Source organism: Erythrolamprus reginae, unplaced genomic scaffold (genome assembly GCF_031021105.1).
Source record: "Erythrolamprus reginae isolate rEryReg1 unplaced genomic scaffold, rEryReg1.hap1 H_4, whole genome shotgun sequence".
NCBI classification, from domain to species: domain Eukaryota; kingdom Metazoa; phylum Chordata; class Lepidosauria; order Squamata; family Dipsadidae; genus Erythrolamprus; species Erythrolamprus reginae.
This window is the reverse complement of record NW_027248495.1, coordinates 955,001-981,170: the sequence shown is the minus strand read 5'-3', so window position 1 is coordinate 981,170 and position 26,170 is coordinate 955,001. Positions and strand designations below refer to the sequence as shown.

Genomic DNA, 26,170 nt, shown 5'->3' with positions numbered 1-26,170 from the left:
ACTGAATTGAACAAACTCAAAGATGTATTAATTTCTAATGGATTCGAAAGAAAAACAATTACAAACCTAATCAAAAAAGAGACATCCCCCAAAAATCAAGACCAAGAATAGGATAATGGCATCACCCTCCTCCCTTACATCAAAGGCACCACAGACAAAATTAGTAAAATTCTCCACAAACATAATATCAAAACTTCATTTGTCACTAACCAAAAAAATATCAAACTTCCTAAGAAACCCAAAAGATAAAATCCAACTCGAAAACCAAGGAATCTATGAAATCCCTTGCAAAACATGTGCAGCTACATACATTGGACAAACTAATCAAAGAATAAACGCACACATTGCAGAACATAAAAATGCAGTCAAAAAAGAAGAAAAAACTTCCTCCCTTGTCCAGCACATTAAAAAAACAGGGCATGAAATTGACTTTGAAAAAACTAAATTACTTTCCAAAACAGAACACGTATATAAAAGAATAATCATGGAAGCCATAGAGATAGAAAAACACCCCCTCAGCATGAATAAACGTGATGACACGTCCCGCCTACCAGAAATTTGGAAACCAGCCCTAAACAAAAAAACATATCATAGTCATCACCTTCAACTAAATGTGATTCCACCAACCAATCAAATCATTAAAACATAGCCACCCAATTTATTTGCTACATTCAAACCAAATCTCCACCCCCACCACTATTTATAAGGAACAAATGGCAGTTGCAAACAAACTATATTTACAGCAGCACGAAGCTTACAACTTCAGCCTGATGATGGTGAATGTGATTTCACCGAAACGTCGCATAGACACTCAAAATATTACACGGGGCAAAACCTGAACTCAGAACAATCTACATGTATATATATATATATATATATATATATATATATATATATATATATATATATAAAACATATAGCCCCTCCCTGGTACAAAGCTGAAGGGATCAGATCTGGTGGCCTAGAGGAGGCCCCAGGATCAAATCCCAGTAAGGGTATGGCTAGCTGATGAGGCCAGGACAAGGCCGAAATAGCGCTATCCTAGTCTCCCTTAATTTTAAAAATTCAGCAAAAACATGTAAAAATGAGAGCTATCGTGGGGCTTCCCAGATTCGCCCACATTTCTACAACACTCCATGGTCTGCACTGGCTGCCAATCAGTTTCCGATCACAATTCAAAGTGTTGGTAATGACCTTTAAAGTCCTACATGGCATTGGACCAGAATACCTCCGGAACCGCCTTCTACCACACGAATCACAGTGGCCAATAAGGGGCCAGAGTTGGCCTTCTCCGGGTCCCGTCGACCAAACAATGTCATTTGGCGGGCCCCAGGGGAAGAGCCTTCTCTGTGGCGGCCTCAGCCCTCTGAAGCCAACTCTCCCCGGAGATTAGAACGGCCCCCACCCTCCTTGTCTTTTGCAAGTTACTCAAGACCCACCTGTATTGCCAGGCATGGGGGAACTAAGACATCTCCCCCAGGCTTTTTATATTTCATGTTTGGTATGTATGTGCTGTATGGTTTTTAATTGTTGGGGTTTTTATATATTTTTTATTATTAGATTTGTCCCATTGTTACACTGTTTCTTATTATTGTTGTGAGCCGCCCCGAGTCTGTGGAGAGGGGCGGCATACAAATCTAATAAATTATTATTATTATGTGATATGTATGTATGTATGTATGTATGTATGTATGTATGTATGTGTATATACATGTTTTTTGCTGAAATTTTAACATTAAGGGAGACTAGGATGGCACCATTTCGGCCTTATATATATGCATGCATTATGTTCTAATTATATTCCATTGTGATACTACATCTGTCGCTTTATGGATGTTAGCACTTCCCATAGATGCCTCTCGATGCTTCTCAATGAAATTTCTGAGTATGCCCTCTGCTAGTTGCTTTTGGATGTACAAGTCACAGCTTTCCCCCTCAAATAATCATTTTTTATTGTTGTTTTGTGCTGCTTCTGCCTGTTTGGTCTTTAGTTTTGCTTTGATTTTTGAAGATAGTCACTTGATTCCACAGAATTCATCTCCTTTGTATTTTTGTCTTATTCTATGAAGAAGAAAACTGAAAACCTTGTTCTGTACTAAACATTAGAAAAATGGGAGTTGCATTTAGTAAAATAAGGCTGCTACAGGCTTCTGCTTGGGACTATGAAAATGTGATCAAAGTAAGAGCAAGAGGGCAGCTTTTTGACTGAACAAATTATGCCCAACAATAATATTCTACCTTGCTTGTATATGCATGTGACCTCATGCATACCTACATGTATGCAAAGGCCCAGAATTACGCTCCCACTAATAATCCAACTCTGACCCGCCTACCTCTCCATTAGTCTCCATTGCAGCTTCCACCATCTAGAAGATCCTGGAGCCCAGTTTGAGTGGAGGAAACATCATATATTATGAAAAATGTGGATGGAATTATGACGTCTTATGAAGAGGGCATGGAATCTCAACATTCAAAACCCAGCAAACATGTTCAAAGGAAGGGATCTTCTAAGCATCAGTCTCATTGGTTCTGCAATAATGCGTAATCTACTACCTTCTCATGATGGATCGGATTTAAGCATTGGATTTGGATAAGAACTGATTTATCAAAGGAGCTCAATGTAAGACAATGGCCACTTGCAAGGGAGTCCAAGGCCAGATAATAGGCACTTCTCTATCTGGCTGGCAGGAAACAACATCTCCAAATCAAAAGACAGTTAGAAAGAAGATCAATGGGATCAAAGAAACACTAAGCACATATGCATCCAATTTCCTAATCCTGCTTTCCTTCCCAAAACTTTAAGTAACTAGACTCTGAGAGAATCTAGCATTCTTGGTTGTGGGCAGCTGCTAAAGTTGCCTGACACTGAATCAACACCAAATATCCATCATCTACCACGGGATAGATGCCAGGGCACCAAGGACACCATACAATCCTCATTAATTTCTCTGCCCTGTTCTCCCATAAACTGATTCACGTATTTCCCTGGAAATGTGGCAGTAATCAGAGTAGGCAAAAGAGGCATATTTACTTGCACAAGATTACTCTGATTTATTTCCCTACTTTGGTCCATCTCATTGCAATTTCCATCAACTTGCTCCTTCTGTTTCCTTGGTCATGATTTCCAAGGAACACCTGCCCCCAGCTCTAACTGACACCCCTCCAAATCCCTAATGTAACTTCACACATACCTAAAAGAGGGAAGCATGCTGTCATAGTAACACCAGGTAGCAGTCAGGTAGGATCGGTTGATGTCTGTGGAGTAGAGGCGCCAAGCAGCCTGAATCAAGGAGGAAGAACAGGAAAACAGAGAGCAATCAGAGCTAGACCAACTTAAGAGGACTTCCTATAAAGTGTCCACCCAGCCTTAACGAAGCAGATAAGTAGAGTGCCTTGGATGATAGACCCCAATCCAGGGCTGAAATCCAGCAGGTTCTGACAGGCTTTGGAGAATCAGTAGTGGAAATTTTGAATATTTCGGAGAACCAGAAGAGGAATTTTGAGTATTTCGGAGAACCAGCAAACACCACCTCTGGCTGGCCCCAGAGTGTGGTGGGAATGAAGAGTTTGCAATATCCTTCCCCCAGAAATGGGATGGGCATGGAGATTTTGCAGTATCCTTCCCTAGGAGTGGGATGGGCATGGAGATTTTGCAATATCCTTCCCCTGGAGTGGGGATGGAATGGGGATTTTGCAGTATCCTTCCCCTGCCATGCCTGCCAAGCCATGTCTACCAAGCTACGCCCAGAGAACCAGTAGTAAAAAAAATGGATTTCACTACTTTCCCAATCCCAGCCCTTGCATTTCTGGTTTGATCCCCAAGGAAAGGTTCAAATACTCCAAGGAACAAGGCCATATATATAGCCCAGTCAGAGAAAGTTGGAAAGTCAGAACTTGAATGAAGAATGAGATTGGCCTTAGCTTGCTAAACTCTAATCCCAGCTATAAAATACAACCACTATTTTTCCCAGTGAGCTGCTCTTTCTCACCATCATCCTTAAACACATGAAAAAGGGAGTTTTTATCAGAAAGTCAAATAAATAAAGATGACAAAAATACAACTCATAACTATGACAAATTTCAAAAGGTGCAATAGCTTAAAAGAAATGGTAGAATCCAGCTTCATGGCCCTTCACAAATACTTTTTAAAAATCAGCATGAAATATTGCTATTCCCTTTGCTCCTTTTTCTGGCAGTATAGAGAAGCCAGGAGTAGGAGGAGAGCTGGAAGAAATAGTGAACAAAAACCCCAGAAATGGGATGGTGATGCTGCTCCTCATATAGACCCAGTGAAGACACAACCATCTTTACAAACCAGGATCTTAGTGCCTGGTATTAAGTTTGGAATAAGGAGATAGACACATTGTAGCCTGATTCTTTTTATTAGGAATCGGCTGAACTATGCTAACAAGTGTATCAAGACATTGTGGCAGATAGAAGGTGAGTTCACGCAGTTGTGTAGTCTCTTTTAAAAGGTTTTCCCGTAGAGGTGCGGCTCTGAATTACCTGGCCATGTCTTAGCCAATCTGCAGCCAGCATTCATATACCCTGTAATTACATATGCCTATTTACATGACCCCCACATTTGCATATACATATTTACATACATAACACCCATCCCCTCATAGCCTTGTCAATCACTGAGCCATGTGACATAGTCCTCCAATCAGGATGGTCTTCGGCTTTTCTGTTTGGATCTGCACAGTTTAGAAGAGTCGACAGCACTGGGAGAGGAGGTCGGCTTGCTCGCGGCTCCGCAGAAATCAATAGGCCCTGCCTGTGCAGAGTCTCCTTGTGTAGAGTCTGTGATACCAACGCTGGCCTCCAGGAGTTTGCGACTTCCCCTGCTGGATCTCTGGGGAAGATCAGGTAGCTTACTCCAAAAAGTTCGCGAGTACTTGTGAGTCCTGGGGGTGGTGATATCAGGTGGAATTGCCCCCTGTAGGGAGTGAATGTTCAAAAAGTCCCCATTTAATGATGGGTTATTTTCGGACCGAAGGCTGACTGACTCTATTCACCTCCAGAGATGGTCTGTGTGCCTCCTCCACTCTCATCCATCTTCTAGGAGGACTTCATAGGATTTAGGTCCCGTTTTTCCCAAGATTTTTCCTTTTAACCAAGTCAGTCCCCCGTTAAAATTCTTGGCATAAATCGTATCCCCCACTTCAAAGTTGCACTCTGGTATGACTTATACTCTCTGTTGGTGACTAATGTACAAAGGATGCAGCCGGTCTAATTGTGATCTTAACTTATGCCCCATTAGGAGTTCTGCGGGGCTCGTTTGTGGTTGTGCTAAGTATTATGTATTGCATCAATAGGAACTGGTCAATCTTTTCTTGCCAGTCCCCTGATGCTGAGCGGTGCAGAGCTTCCTAGGCTACTCTAACCATCCATTCAGTCTGCCCATTACTAGAAGGCGAATATGGTGAAATTAATGCAAGCCTGATGCCTAATTCCACCAGAAAGATTTCCATCTGCCTAGCTGTAAATTGAGGGCCATTGTCTGACACAATCACATCTGGGCACTCATGCATGGCAAACAGCTCTGCAATGCTTTTACGGTTGCACATGTGGTGGTTGACCCCATTAGTATTATCTCCTACCATTTAGAATAGGCGTCTACTACTATCAAAAAGTTGATGGGTCCTGCAAAGTCTATATCAATTGTTGACCAGTGGCCTCTGGGAGTTTCCCACTCTACTGGTGTTGTCTTTGGGGGGCTTGGCCTTAATTTTTGGCATGGGCTGCATGTGGCCACCCACTGTTCAATATCCAAGTCCAACCCTGGCCACCACATGTGGCTTTGAGCTAGGCTTTTCAGTCTCACTATCCCTGGGTGACCCTTGTGTAGGGTGTCCATCACCCTTTTCCTTAGAGTTGGGGGAATAATTAATCTCTCCCTCCACAGGATGCACCCCCTTAGTATTGATAGTTCCAGTTGTTTACACTTGTATTACTTTAGATCTTCTTGAGGTGCTTCCTCTGTCCACCCTTTGAATATATATCCTGCTAATGTGTTAAATGTTTTGTCCTTTTGTGTCTCCCTTGCTACTTCCTCTGCTGTTACTATTGGTCTAGTTATATCAGCAAGATGTTTGGCACTGGTACCGGGTCATTAAGTACTTTAGGTTCCGGGCAGTGGATCAAGGCATCAGCATGGCCAATCTCTCTCCCCCCCCCCCGTATTTTAATGTATCATTGTAGCCGGATAGGAAGATTGCCCATCTGATCATTCTTGGGGATATAAAGGCAGGGGTGGCTTTGTTTTCCGCAAAGAGGCCCAAAAGGGGTTTATGGTCGATAATTAACTCAAAGGGCCACCTATAGAGGTAATCGGGGAATTTTTTAATTCCCGCCACTGCTGCTAACGCTTCCTTGTCAATTTAACTATAGTTCCTCTCTGCGTGTGATAATGTTCATGAAAAGAAAGCTATAGGCGCCTCCACCCCATCCGGAAATATATGGGCAAGGACTGCACCTACACTTTAAAGGGAGGCATCACAGATTAGCCTTAAAGGCAGCATTGCATTATATTGGACAACGATGCTGTTGGAGGTTATTTCTCTAAATGCGAAGAGTTCTTCGCTTCCCCAAGTCCAGATGGATCCCTTCTGTAGCAATTTATGCAGGGGCTCCGCTGCAGTAGCTTTCTGTTTAAAAAAAAAACAGAGTAAAAATTTAATTGTCCCAAGAAAGCCTGCAATTCTGTTTTGTTTGGGGGTTCAGCAATGTTCCTTCTAATTTTTATTCGGTGTGGGTGGAAAAGTATAGTGTTTGAGCATCCAATTTTCATGCCTCAGCACCTGAATTGTTTTGATAGTTATAACCCAAGACAATAACAAAATCATCCTCATTTAATTTTGGATGAAGTGACAACATGATGGGATTTGAGACATGAGTCTTTTCTATCATCATACGCACCCTTTGGAACATCATTCCCCCAGTTGTTTTCTTTTTTCAATGATTCTTTCTTTTTCTTAAATGTTAATTCAATTCTTTTTTCTTTTCTATCTTATTCTAAAATAATACTATAGAGGGATATAGCATTGCTTCCAGCTGTACGGATTCAGCTCCAGTGATCTTAGAAGCCAATGTCTTAGAAGAACTTGAACGATTAAAGATAAATAAGGCAATGGGTCCAGATGGCATCCACCCCAGAGTTCTTAAAGAACTCAGATCTGTCATTGCTACCCCCCTGACTGATTTGTTTAACCAATCCCTGTTAAGAGGAGATGTTCCTGAGGATTGGAGAATGGCCAGTGTTGTGCCTATCCACAAGAAGGGCAGTAGAGAAGAAGCTGGTAACTACAGGCCAGTTAGCTTGACATCAGTTGTAGTTAAAATGATGGAGACTCTACTCAAAAAGAGGATAAATCAGCACCTTAAAAAACAATAACTTATTGAACCCAAAACAGCATGGCTTTACTGAAGGCAAATCATGTCAGACTAATCTCATTGATTTCTTTGACTATGTCACAAAGGTGTTGGATGAAGGTGGTGCTCTGGATATTGCCTATCTGGACTTCAGCAAAGCCTTTGATACGGTTCCACATAAAGAGCGGATAGATAAATTAGTGAAGATTGGACTTAATCCCTGGATAGTTCAATGGATTTGCAGCTGGCTGAAGGGTAGACATCAGAGAGTTATTGTTAATGGCGAGTATTCTGAGCAGAGACAGGTTACAAGCAGTGTGCCACAAGGGTCTATCCTGGGTCCTATTCTTTTTAATATGTTTGTGAGTGACATAGGGGAAGGTTTGGTAGGGAAGGTTTGCCTATTTGCCGATGACTCTAAAGTGTGCAATAGGTTTGATATTCCTGGAGGCGTTTGTAATATGGTAAATGATTTAGCTTTATTAGATAAATGGTCAAAGCATTGGAAACTGCAGTTTAATGTTTCCAAATGTAAAATAATGCACTTGGGGAAAAGGAATCCTCAATCTGAGTATTGTATTGGCAGTTCTGTGTTAGCAAAAACTTCAGAAGAAAAGGATTTAGAGGTAGTGATTTCTGACAGTCTCAAAATGGGTGAGCAGTGTGGTGGGGCGGTAGGAAAAGCAAGTAGGATGCTTGGCTGCATAGCTAGAGGTATAACAAGCAGGAAGAGGGAGATTATGATCCCGCTATATAGAGTGCTGGTGAGACCACATTCGGAATACTGTGTTCAGTTCTGGAGACCTCACCTACCAAAACATATTGACAAAATTGAACGGGTCCAAAGATGGGCTACAAGAATGGTGGAAGGTCTTAAGCATAAAACGTATCAGGAAAGATTTAATGAACTCAATCTGTATAGTCTGGAGGACAGAAGGAAAAGGGGGGACATGATCAAAACATTTAAATATGTTAAAGGGTTAAATAAGGTCCAGGAGGGAAGTGTTTTTAATAGGAAAGTGAACACAAGAACAAGGGGACACAATCTGAAGTTAGTTGGGGGGAAAATCAAAAGCAACATGAGAAAATATTATTTTACTGAAAGAGTAGTTGATCCTTGGAACAAACTTCCAGCAGACGTGGTAGATAAATCCACAGTAACTGAATTTAAACATGTCTGGGATAAACATATATCCATCCTAAGATAAAATACAGAAAATAGTATAAGGGCAGACTAAATTTAAATTATCAAAAGCTTTATCGGCATCTAAAACAACATTACAAATTCTTTATCACTATAGCTTTCATAACATTCTAACATGTTCAAAGTTATTCTGGTGTTATATATTATTTGTCTATCAGGCAGAAAACCATTCTGATCTGGATGAATTGTCTTATTTAGTATTTTTTTTCAATCTTTCTGCTATAATTGACATATATAATTTGTAGTCGGCATTTAACAAAGATATTGGTCTATTGTTTTTTATCTGATCTGGATCTGCACCTTCTTTATGTAACAATGTTATATTGGCTTCTTGCCAAGATAAGGGACATACGGCATTTTTTTAGCGTATTGTTGTAGATTCCTAACAATAAATCTCCTGTTATATGAAGCATTGCTTTATAAAATTCAATTGGGAATCCATCTGGTCCGGGGGGGTTATTATTATTCCGTTTCATAATTACCATATTTTTTTATGTATAAGATGCACCTTTTTACCTCAAAAAGGTGTGTTAAAAAACGGATGCGTCTTATACACCGGATGTGGGGTTGGGGTCAGCAGCCATGGGGGCTATCCCCAAGGCCGCCTGGCAGTCGTCAGGTGAAGACTGACGGCTCACCCCAGGGATGAGTGGGGCATGTGGAAGCAGCTTTGGAGAAGTGACCGAGCGTCACCTCAATGCATCCAGCCAGCGGAGGAGACCATGGGGCGGCTTTGATCATCCGACAGGATGGGGCTCGGCTCCATCAGCCCACACCCCAATCTCCCACTTTTGGGGCTCCTTTGGGAGGGTGCAGTGGTCAGCAAACGCACTCCGAGAAAAGCTGCCTCAGCTTGGGAATTCTGCAGCTGGCGCCCTCTGCTCGGAGCACCTTCACTGACTGCTGCACCCTCCCAAAGGTGCCCCCGAAGGCGGGAAATTAGGGTGGTGGCTGTGGAGACGAGCCCCATCCCACCGGATGATTAATAATAATAATAATAATAATAATAATAATAATAATAATAATTTATTGGATTTGTATGCCGCCCCTCTCCGTAGATTCAGAGCGGCTAACAACAATGATAAAAACAACATGTAACAATCCAATAATAAAAACAACTAAAAACCCTTATTATAAAATCAAACATACACACAAACATACCATGCATAACTTGTAATGGCCTAGGGGGAATGAATATCTCAACTCCCCCATGCCTGGCGGTATAAATGAGTCTTGAGTAGTTTACGAAAGACAGGGAGGGTGGGGGAAGTTCTAATCTCCGGGGGGAGTGGTTCCAGAGGGCCGGGGCCACCACAGAGAAGGCTCTTCCCCTGGGGCCCGCCAAACGACATTGTTTTGTCGACGGGACCCGGAGAAGGCAAACTCTGTGGGACCTTATCGGTCGTGGGATTCGTGCGGTAGCAGGTGGTTCCAGAGGTAATCTGGTCCAATGCCATATAGGACTTTAAAGGTCATGACCAACACTTTGAATTGTGACCGGAAACTGATCAGCAACCAATGCAAGCCACGGAGTGTTGAAGAAACATGGGCGAATCTTGGAAGCCCCACAATTTATTTATTTATTTATTTATTGGATTTGTATGCTGCTCTTCTCCATAGACTCGCGGCTGCATTCTGCATGATTTGAAGTTTCCGAACACTTTTCAAAGGTAGCCCTATGTAGAGAGCGTTGCAGTAATTGAACCTCGAGGTGATGAGGGAATGAGTGACCGTGAGCAATGACTCCCTGTCCAAATAAGGCCGCAACTGGTGCACCAGGTGAACCTGGGCAAACGACCTCCTCGCCACAGCCGAAAGATGATGTTCCAATGTCAGCTGTGGATCGAGGAGGACGCCCAAGTTGCGAACCCTCTCTGAGGGGGTCAGTAGTTCCCCCCCAGGGTAATGGATGGACAGATGGAATTGTCCTTGGGAGGCAAGACCCACAGCCACTCCATCTTGTCTGGGTTGAGTTTGAGTTTGTTGACACCCATCCAGGCCCCAACAACCTCCAGGCACCGGCACATCACTTCCATTGCTTCGTTGACTGGACATGGGGTGGAGATGTATAACTGGGTATCATCGGCGTATTGATGATACCTCACCCCATGCCCTTTGATGATCAAAGCTTCCCTGCGGGCTCCTCCACTGGCTGGATACGTTGAGGGGACATCCTTCCGCTTCTTGGAAGCTGCTGCCATGCGCCCCACCTCAAATGCCCAGCAGCGGGCTTTCTGGGCATTCCTCCCTTCAGAGCCACCTTTGGGAGGGTGCAGTGGTCAGTGAAGGTGCTTTGCTTGGAGATTGGGATGGAGGTTGATGGAGCCGAGCCCTGTACGCCAGATGATCAAAGCTGCCCCATGGGCTCCTCCACTGGCTGGATGCCACATGCTCCACTCATCCCCGTGGCTGAGCTGCCAGCCTCCAGCCGATGACTGCCAGGAGGCCTTGGGGACAGCCACCACCGCTGCTGGGGCAGTGCCAGCAGGGACCCTGGGAGGAACGCCCAGAAAGCCTGCCGCTGGACAGCGGAGGCGGGGCACATGGCAGCAGCTTCCAAGAAGTTGGACGGGCATCCCCTCAACATATTCAGACAGTGGAGGAGACCGCGGTATAGCTTCGATCATCCTAATTTCCCGCCTTTGGGAGCACCTTCGGGAGGGTGCAGCGGTCGGTGAAGGTGCTTTGCTTGAAGATTGGGGTGGAGGCTGATGGAGCCGAGCCCTGTCTGCCAGGTGATTGAAGCTGCCCTGCAGGCTCCTCCACTGGCTGGATGCCACGTGCCCCACTCATCCTCGGGGCTGAGTGCCAGCCAGCCGATGACTGCTAGGAGGCCTTAGGGACAGCCGCCACCGCTGCTGGGGCAGTGCCAGCAGGGACCCTGGGAGGAACGCCCAGAAAGCCTGCCGCTGGGCAGTGGAGACAGGACACATGGCAGCAGCTTCCAAGAAGCGGGCGGGTGTCCCCTCAACATATTCAGACAGTGGAGGAGCCCGCAGGGCAGCTTCGATCCTCCTAATTTCCCGCCTTTGGGGGCACCTTTGAGAGGGTGCAGCGGTTGGCGAAGGTGCTCCCAAAGGCGGGAATTTACAAAAAAAGGCTTTTTGATTTTGTTTGGTGCATATATAACTACTAATGTAACTTATATATTAAAAATTGGGACTGAGATTATTAAGATTCTTCCTTTTTTATCCGCATAAATTTTGGGGACATCTAGTAGATTTATCGTACTTTCCATTCCCACTTAGTTGTGTATTTGTTTTCTATTTATTCTGTTTTCCTTCTGCACCCTAGTAAGAATTCCTTCATGTTCCTGTGCTTTATCTTCTGAAGTTCCTTCTTTTCCTCTTTCTATATCTATTAGGGGTAGTTCTTCTCAACATTTGCTTTCTAGTTCAGATCCTTCTTCTAATTCCTAAAAAAATTCCTGCACCATTGGTTCACTATCTATTTTGATCTTCTTTCCTCTCCAAGTAATAAGCATTCCTTCTGGGACCAACCATCTGAAGAGAATTCTTTTATTTAATTGTTCTGCCAATGAGCAATATCCTCTTTGGTTGTCCCTTCATCTTTTCAGTACTTGCTTAAGGATTCTAATTTATTTCTCTTTATATAATGTTGTTTCATCTTTTGTAATTTTTAATATTTCATTTCTAATCTCTTTCTTGGTACACCTTATATGTACTTCTCTGGGCAATTTATATCTCCATGCATAGTTAGTGTGCACCCTTTCTATTTTCTTTTCCATCCTCTTTAACCTTTCCAGAATGTCTCCAATCTCATATTTGCAGACTGGTATTATATAATCAAATTTAATATCCCTAACTCTCCCCCCCCAAAAAAGAGAAATCTTGTTGTTTATAACATTTAAATCATAAAATGTAAAATAAATCTATTATACTAAGTATATAATGCCCAAGAAGAAAGCTACCTCCAGTAAAAAAAAAAAATAGTTTCATCTTCTGGATTCACTGTCAAATTAACCCAACAATTTAACTCCTACGGTTAATCACTAAAGTTTATCATTCCAAAATAGCTGTTTATTTCCAATACCTTTTCCTTTTTAGGCCTGCTGCTTCCTTCCCCTCCTAGATCATTTTCTCAATGTCCATTTTCTTATTCCTTCATTTATCATAACAAAAAACTCTACTCCATCTTTAGACATGTAGTCCAGCATATTATATTATATTATATTTATTTATTTATTTATTTATTTATTCAATTTTTATGCCGCCCTTCTCCTTAGACTCAGGGCGGCTTACAACATGTTAGCAATAGCATTTTTTAACAGAGCTAGGCTATTGCCCCCACAATCTGGGTCCTCATTTTACCCACCTTGGAAGGATGGAAAGCTGAGTCAACCTTGAGCCGGTGATGAGATTTGAACAGCTGACATTCAGATCTACAGTCAGCTTCAGTGGCCTGCAGTACAGCACTCTACCTGCTGCGCCACCCCGGCTCCTCCATTAAATAAATATTGTATTTATTTTCATTATAAATATCAGATTTTCTTAATAATCAAGAGTTTGTGTAATATTATTATTCTAAAACAATTAATTAGTTCAAACTTTCATATATGTTTCCATTTAAACATCATCTCATAGATTAAAGTCATAATTTCAAACCAATTGATTCAGACTTTCACATGGTAAATCTTCACATTTTCCATTTAAACATTATCTCATAAATTAGGTTCAATACTAACTCAATAAATATTAAACCAGGAATTAATCCATCTTTAATCATGTAATCTTTCCTCTATAAAACAATATTCACCTTGTACAAGGAAGAACCAATCTCTCAAAGAAATATTCATATTAATTAATCAGATCATTAGCATCAAAATTCATACTATTATCATGTTATCATAACCATTGTATCATTAGTAAATCTATTAAACAGCATATAGAATATATTTGCTTATTTCAAACAGAACTTTTACCTTTAAACAAATCTCTCTTATTGTGTTGTTTTTTCAAACTGCTTCTGTGTTCCAATATTGAAATTTACCCCTTGGGTCTTTAGGGTTTTTTGCTTGTCACAAGAATTGGCCACTATAAAGCTGCAATATATTGTGTCACTTATACCCCAAAGAATTATTTAAAAATAGTACCATACACATTTAATTGGATGTACTGAGTTTCCCTTAGATTATTTCTTAATACATTTATTTTTAAAATGCTTGACTTGCATTTTAAAATTTGGAATTGCCTTTTTGTTAAATCTTAAAATGCTTACTCCTTTAAATCTTGCCTAAAACATACCAGTGCTCAAATATTCATGTGAAAAGTTAAGAAAAATACGATGGGAATTCTTTGACTGTAATTCTACCAGAGAAAAAGCACCGATCGGGTGGGGACGGAGAGAAAGAGAGGGGCGGGGGCGGGACTTCCTTGCTTTTGGAAAGAGTGGATCAGGCAGGGGCGGAGAGAATGAGGGACGGGGGCAGGACTTCCTTGCTTTTGGAAAGAGTGAATCAGGCAGGGGCAGAGAAAGAAGGGGGCAGGGTGGGACTTCCTTGTTTTTGGAAAGAGTGAATCGGGCAGGGGCGGAGAGAGAGAGGGTGGGGGAGGGACTTCCTTGCTTTGAAAAGAGTGGAGGGGCATTGCAGTTTTTGCTCCAATAGAGATAACGACCATTAAATGTGGCTCGGGTGTTTCGAAGAAGGCGGAGGTGGCAAAAGGGGACTCTGTCAGGAGCCGGAGGGGAGTCCTCTTGGCTGAGCTTTGGGCTCCTGCAGCTTCTCTGTTGGAGAAGCTGCAGGAGCCCAAGTCTCCTGTTCTCTTCTCTGTGCTGTAGTTAAAAATGCTGCGCAGCAGTTGATTGTCATGTGCACACGTGCATACTGGTGCACCTTAAACCAGAGTCTCAAACTTGCGGTCTGCGGGCCAACTGTGGCCCTCGGGACAATAGTTTGTGGCCCCCACCTCAATATAAAAGTTTAATGTTAATGCAGCCCAAGTTTGATACGAATGACACTTTTCAGTGTTGTGTGCGGAGATGAATGAACCTACCAATCATGATGGGGTATATTGCTCTCGGAGGCGGGACATCAGCCGGGCTTATTGCACACTTGCGCCATTACCCCAGGCTCAGAAGCAGAGTGTCAGGCCGAAGTCTTCATGTGGAGTTAGAGAGTTCAGCCTGACACAACACAAGGGGAAATGGGAGGGGTAGTGAGTAGTCAGAGGGGAAAGTTACTAGACACAACCAAAAATTCCTTTCCCCAAGCCAAGGCCACCATTTGTTCTGTCTCAACTGAAGAGAAGAGGAAGTTGATAAGTCCCTGCACAAAGACTGACTCTCGTGATGAACTTGTGGGTGTGGAGGATGTAAGATGAACCTTAAACTAGGTGGGATTCTGGGAAGGATTCCAGAAGAATTTCCAGGACCCCTTCTCCAGATGGAGCAAAAAGAGATGAAAGCACAGAAGGGGCACGGCAGAAGAGAGCTGCCAATGAAACAACCCCCCCTCAGGATTTGTCTCTTCTTGGAGCCGTGGGAGGCCAGGACCCTGTGACCAAGAGAACTGAGACACAATTCAGTGCCGGCTGGTCACCCCCCACATATTGGAGATCACTGAGAAGCCAAGTTGTCGACCAGCCTGAATTTGGGAGCCTGCAATCAGTGTCCAGGAGCCAGTCCTTGGCAGATCGCCCTGACTATTTTGGACATCTGACTGTAAGTGGAACAATCCCTAAACAGAGCCCACAGACCCACGGATGGGTCTGGACAGCCCCAGGGGATTATAATGCTGGGTTAGGGAAGGAGACCCAGCGAAGTGAAGAAACCCTTTCTTTGCACATGGCTGCGAGTGAAACCACTAAAGGTGCTGCAGCAGAATTGAAAACTACCTGGGTGACCCTTCCTTCTGAGCCCAGGCTGGCACCCTGATCCAATGGGGGAGGCCCCAAGCAGGGGAGACTAGAGCCCGGGGAACGCCCTGAGATGAAGATGCCTGGGATTGTGTATATTCAGTGCCAGTGGGGCCCTTACCTCCCCCCTGCTCAGGAATTCCAGCAGCCAAGCTTTTTGAGTGAAACTGTGAGAACGACTGCTGTTTCTTTTCCTGCCCAGCCTCCTCCTCCTGTGCCTCCCCCTGCCAGCGGAATGAGACAGAGACAGGAGCCCCCTTCTCAGCGGGGGGGTATACCAGTGAGGAGGATGCATCCATTGGTTAACACCCCTTTGCCTGCCGCTTTGCCTGCTGCAGCCCCCCCCCCTCCCTGGTTTGGCCGGCCCACCTTCCTTCCAGGCAAAATATGACAGGTGTCCAAAGAAACTTAATTACTTTCTCTACAGAGTTGGAGCATTTGTAAGGCAACATGGCCATTTGTTTACAACAGATCGCAAGCTGACTGAGGCCATTTCTGAGGCTTTAAATGAAGGGGAAGCAGTTGAGTTTATAGCTGAACTATTTGATGAAGCTGCTCCTGAGCTAAATGATGTGTCAGGGTTTGTTGAGTTAATAAGATTGAGATTTCAAGACGTTGCAAGCCAGGTAGATGCAGAAAAACAGATTGGTTTGCTAAAACAAGCAGGCCGACCAGTGAAGGAACTGGTATGGGAATTCAGAAGAGCTGCTGGTAAATTAAGGGACTGGCCCAAAAGATTATTAGTCCATACTTTTAAAAATGCTCTTGTCCCAGAATTAATAAGGGCATGTGAAATCCGGGAAATCCCTTGGGCCATTCAGAATTGGTACGCCACAGCGATTACTTTGGATGAGGTGGTTCGCACTGACAAGAAACCATCACCACCCCGGGCCTCTAACAAACCTCCAGGACACTGCCCTTTCCTTCGCCAGCTGGGGCCTTCTCATTCAGAGTCCATGAGGGGAATAAATTGCTTCCGGTGTGATAAACAAGGGCACAGAGCGTCTGAGTGCCTGGCACCAGCCCCCATCTCTCTCCCAAGAGCCAAGCCTCAGGCAACGGCAAGGAGAAGACCTGGAAGACCCTCTGAACTGGGGCGTTGGACTTTTCAAACAATGGAGCTGTTCCCTCCTGAGGATACTCCTGGGGCCGAAGAAGCCATCCCTTCAAGACCCAGCCCCAACTGGAACGAGGAACCGGCTGGAGAAAATGACCCAATGGTGAGCAAACCCATTCCTCCATTCCTCCTTAAGGTGAAGATTAAAGTAATCACCACGGGGGAGGAGGGGGAAGTAAAGGCCCTGCTAGACATATAAAATCCAAGCCAAACCTTTAGCCATACCCATCCATTTCCAACAAGTGGATGGTTCCCTCATAGGTGGAGTGCGGGACACACTCCTGACAGAACTAGTTGAGTTACAAATAGGTCAACACCGTGAGTTCCTGCAGTTAATAGTCGTCCCCCAAATGTCAGAAGCCATCATCCTGGGTTTTCTTTGGTTGGATAAATGGACCCCCACTAGAAAGTGGGGGGATGGATATCACAAGCTTTTCCTCCGCATAAGGCCTACTCCTCCCACAGAAAATGACAGGAAAAGTCCTTTCCCCCAAGAGAGAGCAGATGGGCCCTCAGTAGCAGCAAAGATGTTCGGAAACTTCAGATTGTGCAGCATGCAGCTGCGAGAGCAATCATGGGTTTCCCCAGGTATGCCCACGTTACTCCAACACTCCGCAGTCTGCATTGGTTGCCGATCAGTTTCCGGTCACAATTCAAAGTGTTGGTTATGACCTATTAAGCCCTTCATGGCACCGGACCAGATTACCTCAGGGACCGCCTTGTGCTGCACAAATCCCAGCGACCAGTTAGGTCCCACAGAGTGGATCTTCTCCGGGTCCCGTCAACTAAACAATGTCGCCTGGCGGGACCCAGGGGAAGAGCCTTCTCTGTGGCGGCCCCGGCCCTCTGGAACCAACTCCCCCCAGAGATTAGAACTGCCCCCACCCTCCTTGCCTTTCGTAAGCAACTTAAAACCCACCTCTGCCGCCAGGCATGGGGCAATTGAGATCCGCTTTCCCCCTAGGCCTTTACAATTCTATGCATGGTATGTATGTATGTATGTATGTATGTTTGGTTTTTATATTAATGGATTTTTAATCATTTCTAATATCAGATTACTATTGTACACTGTTTTATTGTTGCTGTTAGCCACCCCGAGTCTCCGGAGAGGGGCGGCATACAAATCCAATCAATCAATCAATCAATCAATAAATAAATAAATAAATAAATAAAGAAGAAGAAAGGACACTGCCAGTTCTCCAAAAGGTACCCCTTGAATACAGAAACTTGGAGAGAGTTTTCAGTGAGGAAGATTGCAATGTATTGCCACCTCACAGACCCACAGACTGTGCAATAGAACTTGAGCCAGGGGCAGCTTTCCCAAGACCTAGAATGTATGCAATGTCACCAAGGGAGATGGAAGAACTGAGAAAGTACATAGACACCAACCTGAGAAGGGGATTCATTCAGCCTGCAAATTCCAAGATAGCAGTCCCAGTGCTCTTTAAGGAGAAAGCTGCTCCTGTCCACACTCGAGGCCAGATGAGGAGACAATCATCATCCAAAGACAAGGAGTGGGAAACCAGATTGAAGTCTGCCTTAAAGACTGACCAGTGGTTCAACAACCACAAGGAAATCCTGACAATAAGGGAAGGTTTGGCTTGGAAGGGAGCCAAATTATATGTGCCTGTCAGCCTGGGAATAGAAGTTCTCCAACGGAGTCATGACTCCAGACTTGGGGGTCACTTCGGATTCCTGAAAACATTGCACATAGTGCAGAGACAATTCTGGTGGCCTAGGATGCGAGCAGTAGTCGAAGATTATGTGAAAAGCTGTGCCACCTGCGCCACCAGGAAACATAGGCCTGGTAAACCCTCAGGGTTGTTACAGCAAGTCGCAACCCTAGTAGGCCCTGGGAAGAGATAGCAATGGATTTTATTGTGGAACTCCCTGAGAGCAAGGGAAACATCATTATTTGGACTGTTATCGATTTGTTCTCCAAAGAAGCTCATTTCATCGCTTGTTCAGGACTGCCCACAGCCAGACATCTGGCTAAGTTATTCTTAAAACACATTTACAGATTGTATGGAGTTCCCTGTAGGATTATAACAGATCGAGGGGGCCAACTCACCGCCAAGTTCTGGAGAGAATTCGTCCATACCATTGGTTCCACGCAAGGACTCAGTTCTGTGTTCCATCCTTCCACAAATGGAGCAGCAGAAAGAGCTAACGCCCAAGTGGAACAGTACCTTAGATGTTATGGGAGTTACCAACAAACCAGTTGGGCTAAACTACTGCATTTTGTGGAAGTAGCGTACAACAACTCTGTACACAGCAGTAACTCATTTCCAGGTCACCAGTGGACAAGATTTTGTTCCCATGCCGGAACTACTTATTGAACCTCCTTCGTCCATCACATTGGCGGAGTGGATGGAGAAACTGAAGAGAGGATGGGAGGACACCAAGAAGGCGCTAACAGAGGCTGCAAAAGTTTACAAAATCAAGCAGACAAACACCGATCTCCTCAACCCCCTTTTAAAGTGGGAGATAAAGTTTTCTGTCAACAAAATACATCCGGCTAAGGCTGCCTAGCAAAAAACTAGGTCCAAAACTTTTAGACCCTTTCCCAATTGTGAAAGTAATCAACCCAGTCACGGTGCAGCTCGCATTGCCTAGAATCCTATGGAGGATTCACCCTGTATTTCAATGCAGCCTGCTAAAGCCTGTGATCGGGTCCAACATTAGGCCATGTACACAGCCGCCGCCTCCCCCCCCCCTAGTGATTCAGGGGGAGACTCACTATGAAGTCAAAAAATGTTTAGATTCCTGCATTTTCCGAGGCAAACTGCAGTACCTGATTCATTGGAAAGGGTACGCCCAGTTGGAAGCAACCTGGGTTAAGAGCCGGGATGTCAAAGCTGATAGATTAATTAAGCGGTTTCATGAAACTTACCCAACTAAACCGAAATGTCTTAACTGATTTAACTGATACTAACCCCTATATGTTTATTCTAATTTTCCAGTAGATGTTTCTTTGGGAAGGGTGTCGCCTGTCAGGCCAAAGTCTTCATATGGATTTAGAGAGTTCAGCCTGACACAACACAAGGGGGAATGGGGGGTAGTGAGTAGTCAGAGGGGAAAGTTACTAGACACAACCAAAGATTCCTTTTTCCAAGCCAAGGCCATTGTTTGTTCTGCCTCAACTGAAGAAAAGAGGACGTTGATAAGCCCCTGCACACAGACTGGCTCTCGTGATGAACTTGTGTGTATGGGGAATGTAAGATGAACATTAAGCTAGATGGGATTCTGGGAAGAATTCAGAATTGGAATGACAATGGCGTTGCTAACATGGTTCTGTTAATAAATCAAGCTATGATTGAGAGAATTGGACTGGGACTTGGTTTGTTTCTCCGATTCTATTTAGAATGCTGACACAGAGGTGGCTGTAGAAATTGCTACTCAGCGAAACAGGAAAAAAAAGCAAAAAGACGCATCAGCTAAAGTTTAGCCACTAAAAACTGAAACAGGGACACCAAGTGGAATTATATATTACACAGCCCCAAACATGTCTTTCTCAAAGTCTGCGGTGAAGAGAAAGGTTGGTGATGAGCACAGACAATTTCAGGAAAAGTGGGAAATGCAATATTTCTTTGTTGAGCACAGGGGCATCCCAATGTGTTTTATTTGCACAGAGAAAGTTGAGGTGCACAAATAATACAATTTGAAACATCCTTACACAACTAGACATGTAATGTAAAGAAACCAACTAGACATGCTGAGGAGTATCAGATCCAGAAGTTTACGTGCTTTTTTAGAGGAAATGGAGTCAGAATATGGGGATGTGTGGCCCCCGGGTTAATTGAGTTTGAGACCCATGCCTTAGGGGGAACAGTGGGGTTCGGGGCATCTTTTATGACCCTGATCTTGTCCTCCGAGGGATGAATTCCTCTCCTGTCTATTTTAAATTTGAGGAATTCAATGCTAGGGACTCTCCACGAGCATTTATCTGCCCTGAGTCTTAGTCCTTTGTCCTGGAACCTTTTCAGTACCTCTCTGACTCAGTGGTTTAGTTGTGTTTGTGTTTCCCCAAATATCAGAATGTCGTTGAAATATGGTACCACACCTGGAGGTCCATTTAGGAGCCTTTCCATAAGACTTTGGAATAGTCCAAGAGCTACGCTCACTCTGAATTGGAGTCTGGTACACTTAAATGCTCCACGGCATGTGACAATTGTTTGTGCTAGGGCCGTTGTGTCATCTACCAGGAGTTGCTGCTAGGCTTGGGCCAAGTCGAGTTTGCCAAATACTTTTCCATTTCCCAGTGAGTGCAATAGGTGTTGCACTACCAGAATGGGGTAGGCATTGTGCTGCAGCACCCTGTTTAGGGTTGATTTTTAGTCAGCGCACACTCTTACTGACCCATCTGGCTTAAGGGGGTCACTATAGGAGATTTCCAGCACGCGTAATCTACCAGAACCAGGATTTCCTGAGGTATAAGTTTGTCCAATTGTGCATTGAGTTTCAGGAGGAGAGGTAGGGATACTCTGCGGGTTTCAGCTGTAATGGGGTTATCACTGGATCTAGGTATGTTCCCAACCCAGTAGCAAACGCATCTGGAAATTCTTTAACAAAATCGGTATTATCAGCTTCCTCTACCTTATGGAGCCCCATTACCTCTATACCCAACACTTCAACCAATCCATCCCCAACAACGTATACTTAGCCCTGTCAACCACAACCACAACCACTGACAAGGTTAATATGTTATTTTTAAACATTACTGGCACTCCCACACACCCCAAGACTGGAATCCCATTTCCCTGGTAATCCCATATAATTGTGCTCTCTTATTGCTCTCTTCTCAAGTGTTGCATGTATAACTTAAGTTTGTGCCAGGGCATAATGCTGTATTTCAAGCCTGTGTCCAATTCCATCTTACAAAGTTGCCCGTTTAAGAATAGGGACAGAGACAGTTTGCTTTTTTCAAGGGGGCCAGTGTAGTTTACTGCAGGGTAGTAGTTACCTTGGTTTGGCTCCCGGATGCTTCCTTCCACTTTTCGGGGGTATCCTGTTGAACAACCTTAAGACAATCTGCTGTCTCTGCTGTGCCAGCTGTTCCCATACGGATGTTGAGTTTTTGAATGTGGGTGGAAATCATCCTGGAGGATTGCTCAGCAAGCTTCAGCAATGTGTCCCCATTTCTCGCAGCAGTGGCAGATCACATCCCGGAAAGGGCACCGGGCTTGAGGATGGCTTCCCTTGCATCCCTGGCATCTCGTCAAGGTTGGTGGGTTTCTCTGGAATTGGTTGTGCAACATTCTGAGTTGCAGGCATCTCTCGTCTTCATGATCTGGGTTCCTTTCTTCTGCTTTGGGAACCTCCGGTATCCAATCTCCTTCCGTCTTCAGTATGTTGACTGTGGTGGAGGTTTTTTTAATTTCTGCTGTGGCTGCTTCCAATAACTTGATGGCTTGCACCACTTTCAAGACATCCTGCAGTGAGGCTTCTTCGTCAGTCCTATGTTCCACATCCTGAAGATTAGTCTGTTGACTAGTCTTGATTCAGGTGCTTAGAATTTTCACTTGGACAGTACCCCTCTGAGACGAGTGACAAATTGGTTAATTGATTCTTCCTCATTTTGGGTCATGCAGGAGAATTGGTGGTGGCTTACTCTTGCTGGTTTGGTTGGCTTGAAGTGAGCCGCTAATTTTGTAGTCAGTGTACTCTAAGACACTGAATTTACTGGGTCTGAATCTGTTAGCATCTGTGCCAGGTCATAGATATGGGTGCCGCAGTGATTTAGGAAGGTGGCTCTTTTCCTTTTGCTTGCAGCATCTTGGAAACCGGATGCTTCCAAGAAGATGTCGAATTTCGCCATATATGTTTGCCAGCTCCCCTTCTCTGGGTTGAAGAATTCTGGGGCTTTTGTGACTGATGAGGCTTCCATGGCTTGTTTTGTGCATGCGGTGGTTCTAATCTCTTGTCTCCAGTGTTAAGTTTGGAATAAGGAGATAGACATGTTGTAGCCTGATTCTTTTTATTAGAAAATGGCTGAACTACACTAACAAGTAACAAAGTGTATCAAGACATTGTGGTAGATAGAAAGTGAGCTTGCGTGGTTGTGTGGTCCCTTTCAAAAAGTTTTCCTGTAGAGGTGCGGCTCTGACAGCCTCTTTAATTACTTAGCCGTGTCTTAGCCAATCCACGGCTAGATGCATATACCCTGTATTTACATACATCTATTGACATAACCCCCCATTTGCATATACATTTTTACATACATAACTCCTGGTGCTTTTTTCTCCCATTCTTCTAGATAGATAAATTATGTCAGCCTCTCTGCATTATTCTTCATTTCTTCATTGCATCAGCTGCCATTAGGAAATGGGGTGGTGGGAGGCACACACACACGCACACACATACATTGCAGCCGCTCTAAATGTGGAACTGCTTCTGCTGAGTTTTTTTCTGGGCAATTGAAGGAAGCTGAGGGACACTCCATTAAAGATTAATTATCTAGGAGAAAGAACAGGCAGATATATCCCGACTTTCCATCTGCTCTGGAAAAAAGGATTGTGTGAATTGGCCAGTGGTATTAGATGGGAAGAGGACAGCATCCTCACTCAGGAAAGAAGAGGACAGAGCTGTGTCCCTAAGAGAGATTTATGTGCCAAAACAACTGCATGCATCCCTTTTGTCTTGCCCACCGTCCATTTCCAGCTGTTGTTGGAGGCCTCTCATCCCAGGAGTTGAATAGCAGGGCAAGGCTGCCAGAACGGGACCTTTTGTTGCCTGGATCCTCTGGACCACAGAGATAAGATGGTGTCAGAGGTTCCATCTTTCTGACTACAATAGCAAAAGAACCAATCCAGACAGGAGAATGATAGGGCAGAATGTTGGCGGATCAGATTCTTCATAGAATTCAAAGTCAATGAAAGAGAAGACAGAAAAGCAGATTGGGATTCAAAGTTGTGGCTGGGGAAGGAAATGGGACTGGAAAGGAAGGCATGGATTACAATGGGGTTGAGCAGGGGGCGGTGCTATATCTACCCCTGAACTGTACATAACTCGGAGTTTGAAGAATAAGGAAATACTCATAATGAAACAATGGATTGCGAAGGTGGCAGAGCTAACAGACAATTTGACTTGTTTGACTAAGAAGTGAACAACCGTTATTTTTAGGAAAGACTGGAAATCCTTTATGGATTATTTTTCTGCTGAAAATGGAGGGGGAAAAAAGAATAAGTGACTTTGGGATTTGGCAACTTTAAGACTTGTGAACTTCAACTCCCAGAATTCTCCAGCCAGTTATGCCAAGTTTGAACACCTCTTGTTTATGGGAAAAAGACAGCCACAATGTACAATTTCTAACTGTTACAAAGAAGATTGTTTAGTTATCTTTGTTTTTCTTTTGTTATCGTCCCTTGTTCTTTTGTTTTTTATAATTTTCTTTTACTATTTTTTAAAATATTTCCACAGCTTTCTAAATGTTATATAAAATGTTCTCTTAATAAAAAATTGTAAAGAAGAGGAAGGGGAAGGGGAAGGGGAAGGAGAAGGAGAAGGAGAAGGAGAAGGAGAAGGAGAAGGAGAAGGAGAAGGAGAAGGAGAAGGAGAAGGAGAAGGAGAAGGAGAAGGAGAAGGAGAAGGAGAAGGAGAAGGAGAAGGAGAAGAAGAAGAAGAAGAAGAAGAAGAAGAAGAAGAAGAAGGGTCTCAGCTACTTTTGGAGGAAGGCAGGCAGGGCGTCAGGAATACTTCCAAGAAAATTTAAGAAATTTACTTGATCGGCAATAGAACAATATGCTTTGCCATCATTCTTCCAAATGCTGAAGAGGTTGTCAAAAAAGAAAAAAAAACTAGTAATTTTTAAATTTGTGATGGTCATATGATATACCTCTTTGATGGGGAGGGTTCTTTTTTTTTTTTTTGCAGATTTTGCAAATTTTATTACTAAGCAAAGAACTGAACACTCTTCAGCACTAGGCTTATTAAAACCAAATCATAAGCTTAAAAACAAAGAACTTATTACCTATTTAATTTTAGTAGCAGCCAAAACAATAATTATGCAACATTGAAGACGCTACATGATTGAATTGTGGATTAACAATGCCTGTTTAATTGCCTTATTAGGAAAAAAAGTCTCAGTTAAAGTAATGAGACTTCAGAAACAAAAAATAGGGGGAGAAAGTTCTGTTGGATGTGTCTGCCACCTCGAGTTCTTTGTAAAACTAAGAGGTGGGATAAAAATAAGTAAGTAAGTATGGTAAGTAAGTAAATAAAACCCCAGAGTTTTATTTGATTTTATGGTTTACATAATAGCAATAGATTATGCCTTGGTGCACATTTTATTTGTGGTCAGGCACAAAGCCGAAAGCACCAGCCTGAAAATGATGAGTGGGACCTCGTGAAAACATCACCAGGATTCTCTGAACCTTACATAGGAAGAAATTCAAATATGCCAAGATCTATATATCTATCTATATATCTATACCCATGAAAATCTATAAAGACACACAAACATATTTTTGCTGAATTTAAAAATGAAGGGAGACTAGTATAGATGTATTTCGGCCTTGTCGTGGCCTCATCAGCTAGCCATACCCTCAGTGGGATTTGATCTTGCTCCTCCCTTACTTGGGTATACCAGGGTGATTCAACAGAATATATATATATATATATACAGTGATCCCCCGCTCGTTGCGAGGGTTCCGTTCCAGGACCCCCCGCAATGAGCGGGTTTTCGCGAAGTAGCGCTGCGGAAGTAAAAACACCATCTGCGCATGTGCAGATGGTGTTTTTACTTCCGCAGCGCTAGCGAGGAGCCAAAGATTGGGGGCGGCGCAGCTGTTTTAAAACGTCGCCGTCGGCATGGGGGGCTTCCTAGCAGCCCCCCAAACCCGGGTTGGGGATCCGGGGGGTGCTGGCAAGCCCCCCATGCCGGCGGCGACGTTTTAAAACAGCCGTGCCGCCCCCAATCTTCGGCTCCTCGCTAGCGGGCAGGCAGGCGGCGGACAAGCCGTTCGCTGGCGCTGGCTCTCGCCGCTTTCGAGCTGAGTCCTGAAGCGAATTCGCTTCAGGACTCAGCTCGAAAGCGGCGAGAGCCAGCGCCAGCGAACGGCTTGTCCACGCTGGCTCTCACCGCTTTCGAGCTGAGTCCTGAAGCGAATTCGCTTCAGGACTCAGCTCGAAAGCGGCAAGAATGAACGGCGTGGGCGGGCGAAGGGCGGGCGGCAGCGAGGAGTTTGCGTGGGCGGTGGGGAAACTCCTTTCTGATGCCCGCTGCTCGCCCTCCTGCCAGCAAGAGGGGGAAGACCCAGGGAAGCCGCCCAGCAGCTGATCTGCTGGGCACCATCTACGCATGCGTGCCCATAGAAAAAAAGGGCACGCATGCGCAGATGGTGTTTTGACTTCCGGGTTGAAAAATCGCAAATTACCCTGTTCGCAATGGTCGGGGACGCAATAACCGGGGGATCACTGTATATATATATATATATATATATATATATATATATATATATATATATATATATATATATTTGTTTTCGTAAATTTTCACGGGTATATGTATGTAGATTGTTCTGAGTTCGGGTTTTGCCCTGTGTAATGTTTTGCATGTCTATGCGACGTTTCGGTGAAATCACATTCACCATCTTCAGGCTG

General features: G+C 44.1%; 1 protein-coding gene across 1 annotated transcript in view; it reads right to left on the bottom strand.

The window, feature by feature from the left end:
* LOC139155655 (potassium voltage-gated channel subfamily KQT member 4-like) overlaps positions 1-26,170 on the bottom strand; it is a 381,076-nt gene that overhangs the window by 65,389 nt on the left and 289,517 nt on the right. The window contains exon 8 of the mRNA XM_070730879.1: positions 3,192-3,280. Coding sequence (XP_070586980.1) covers positions 3,192-3,280 — 89 coding nt within the window. The remainder of the gene's footprint in view (positions 1-3,191; positions 3,281-26,170) is intronic.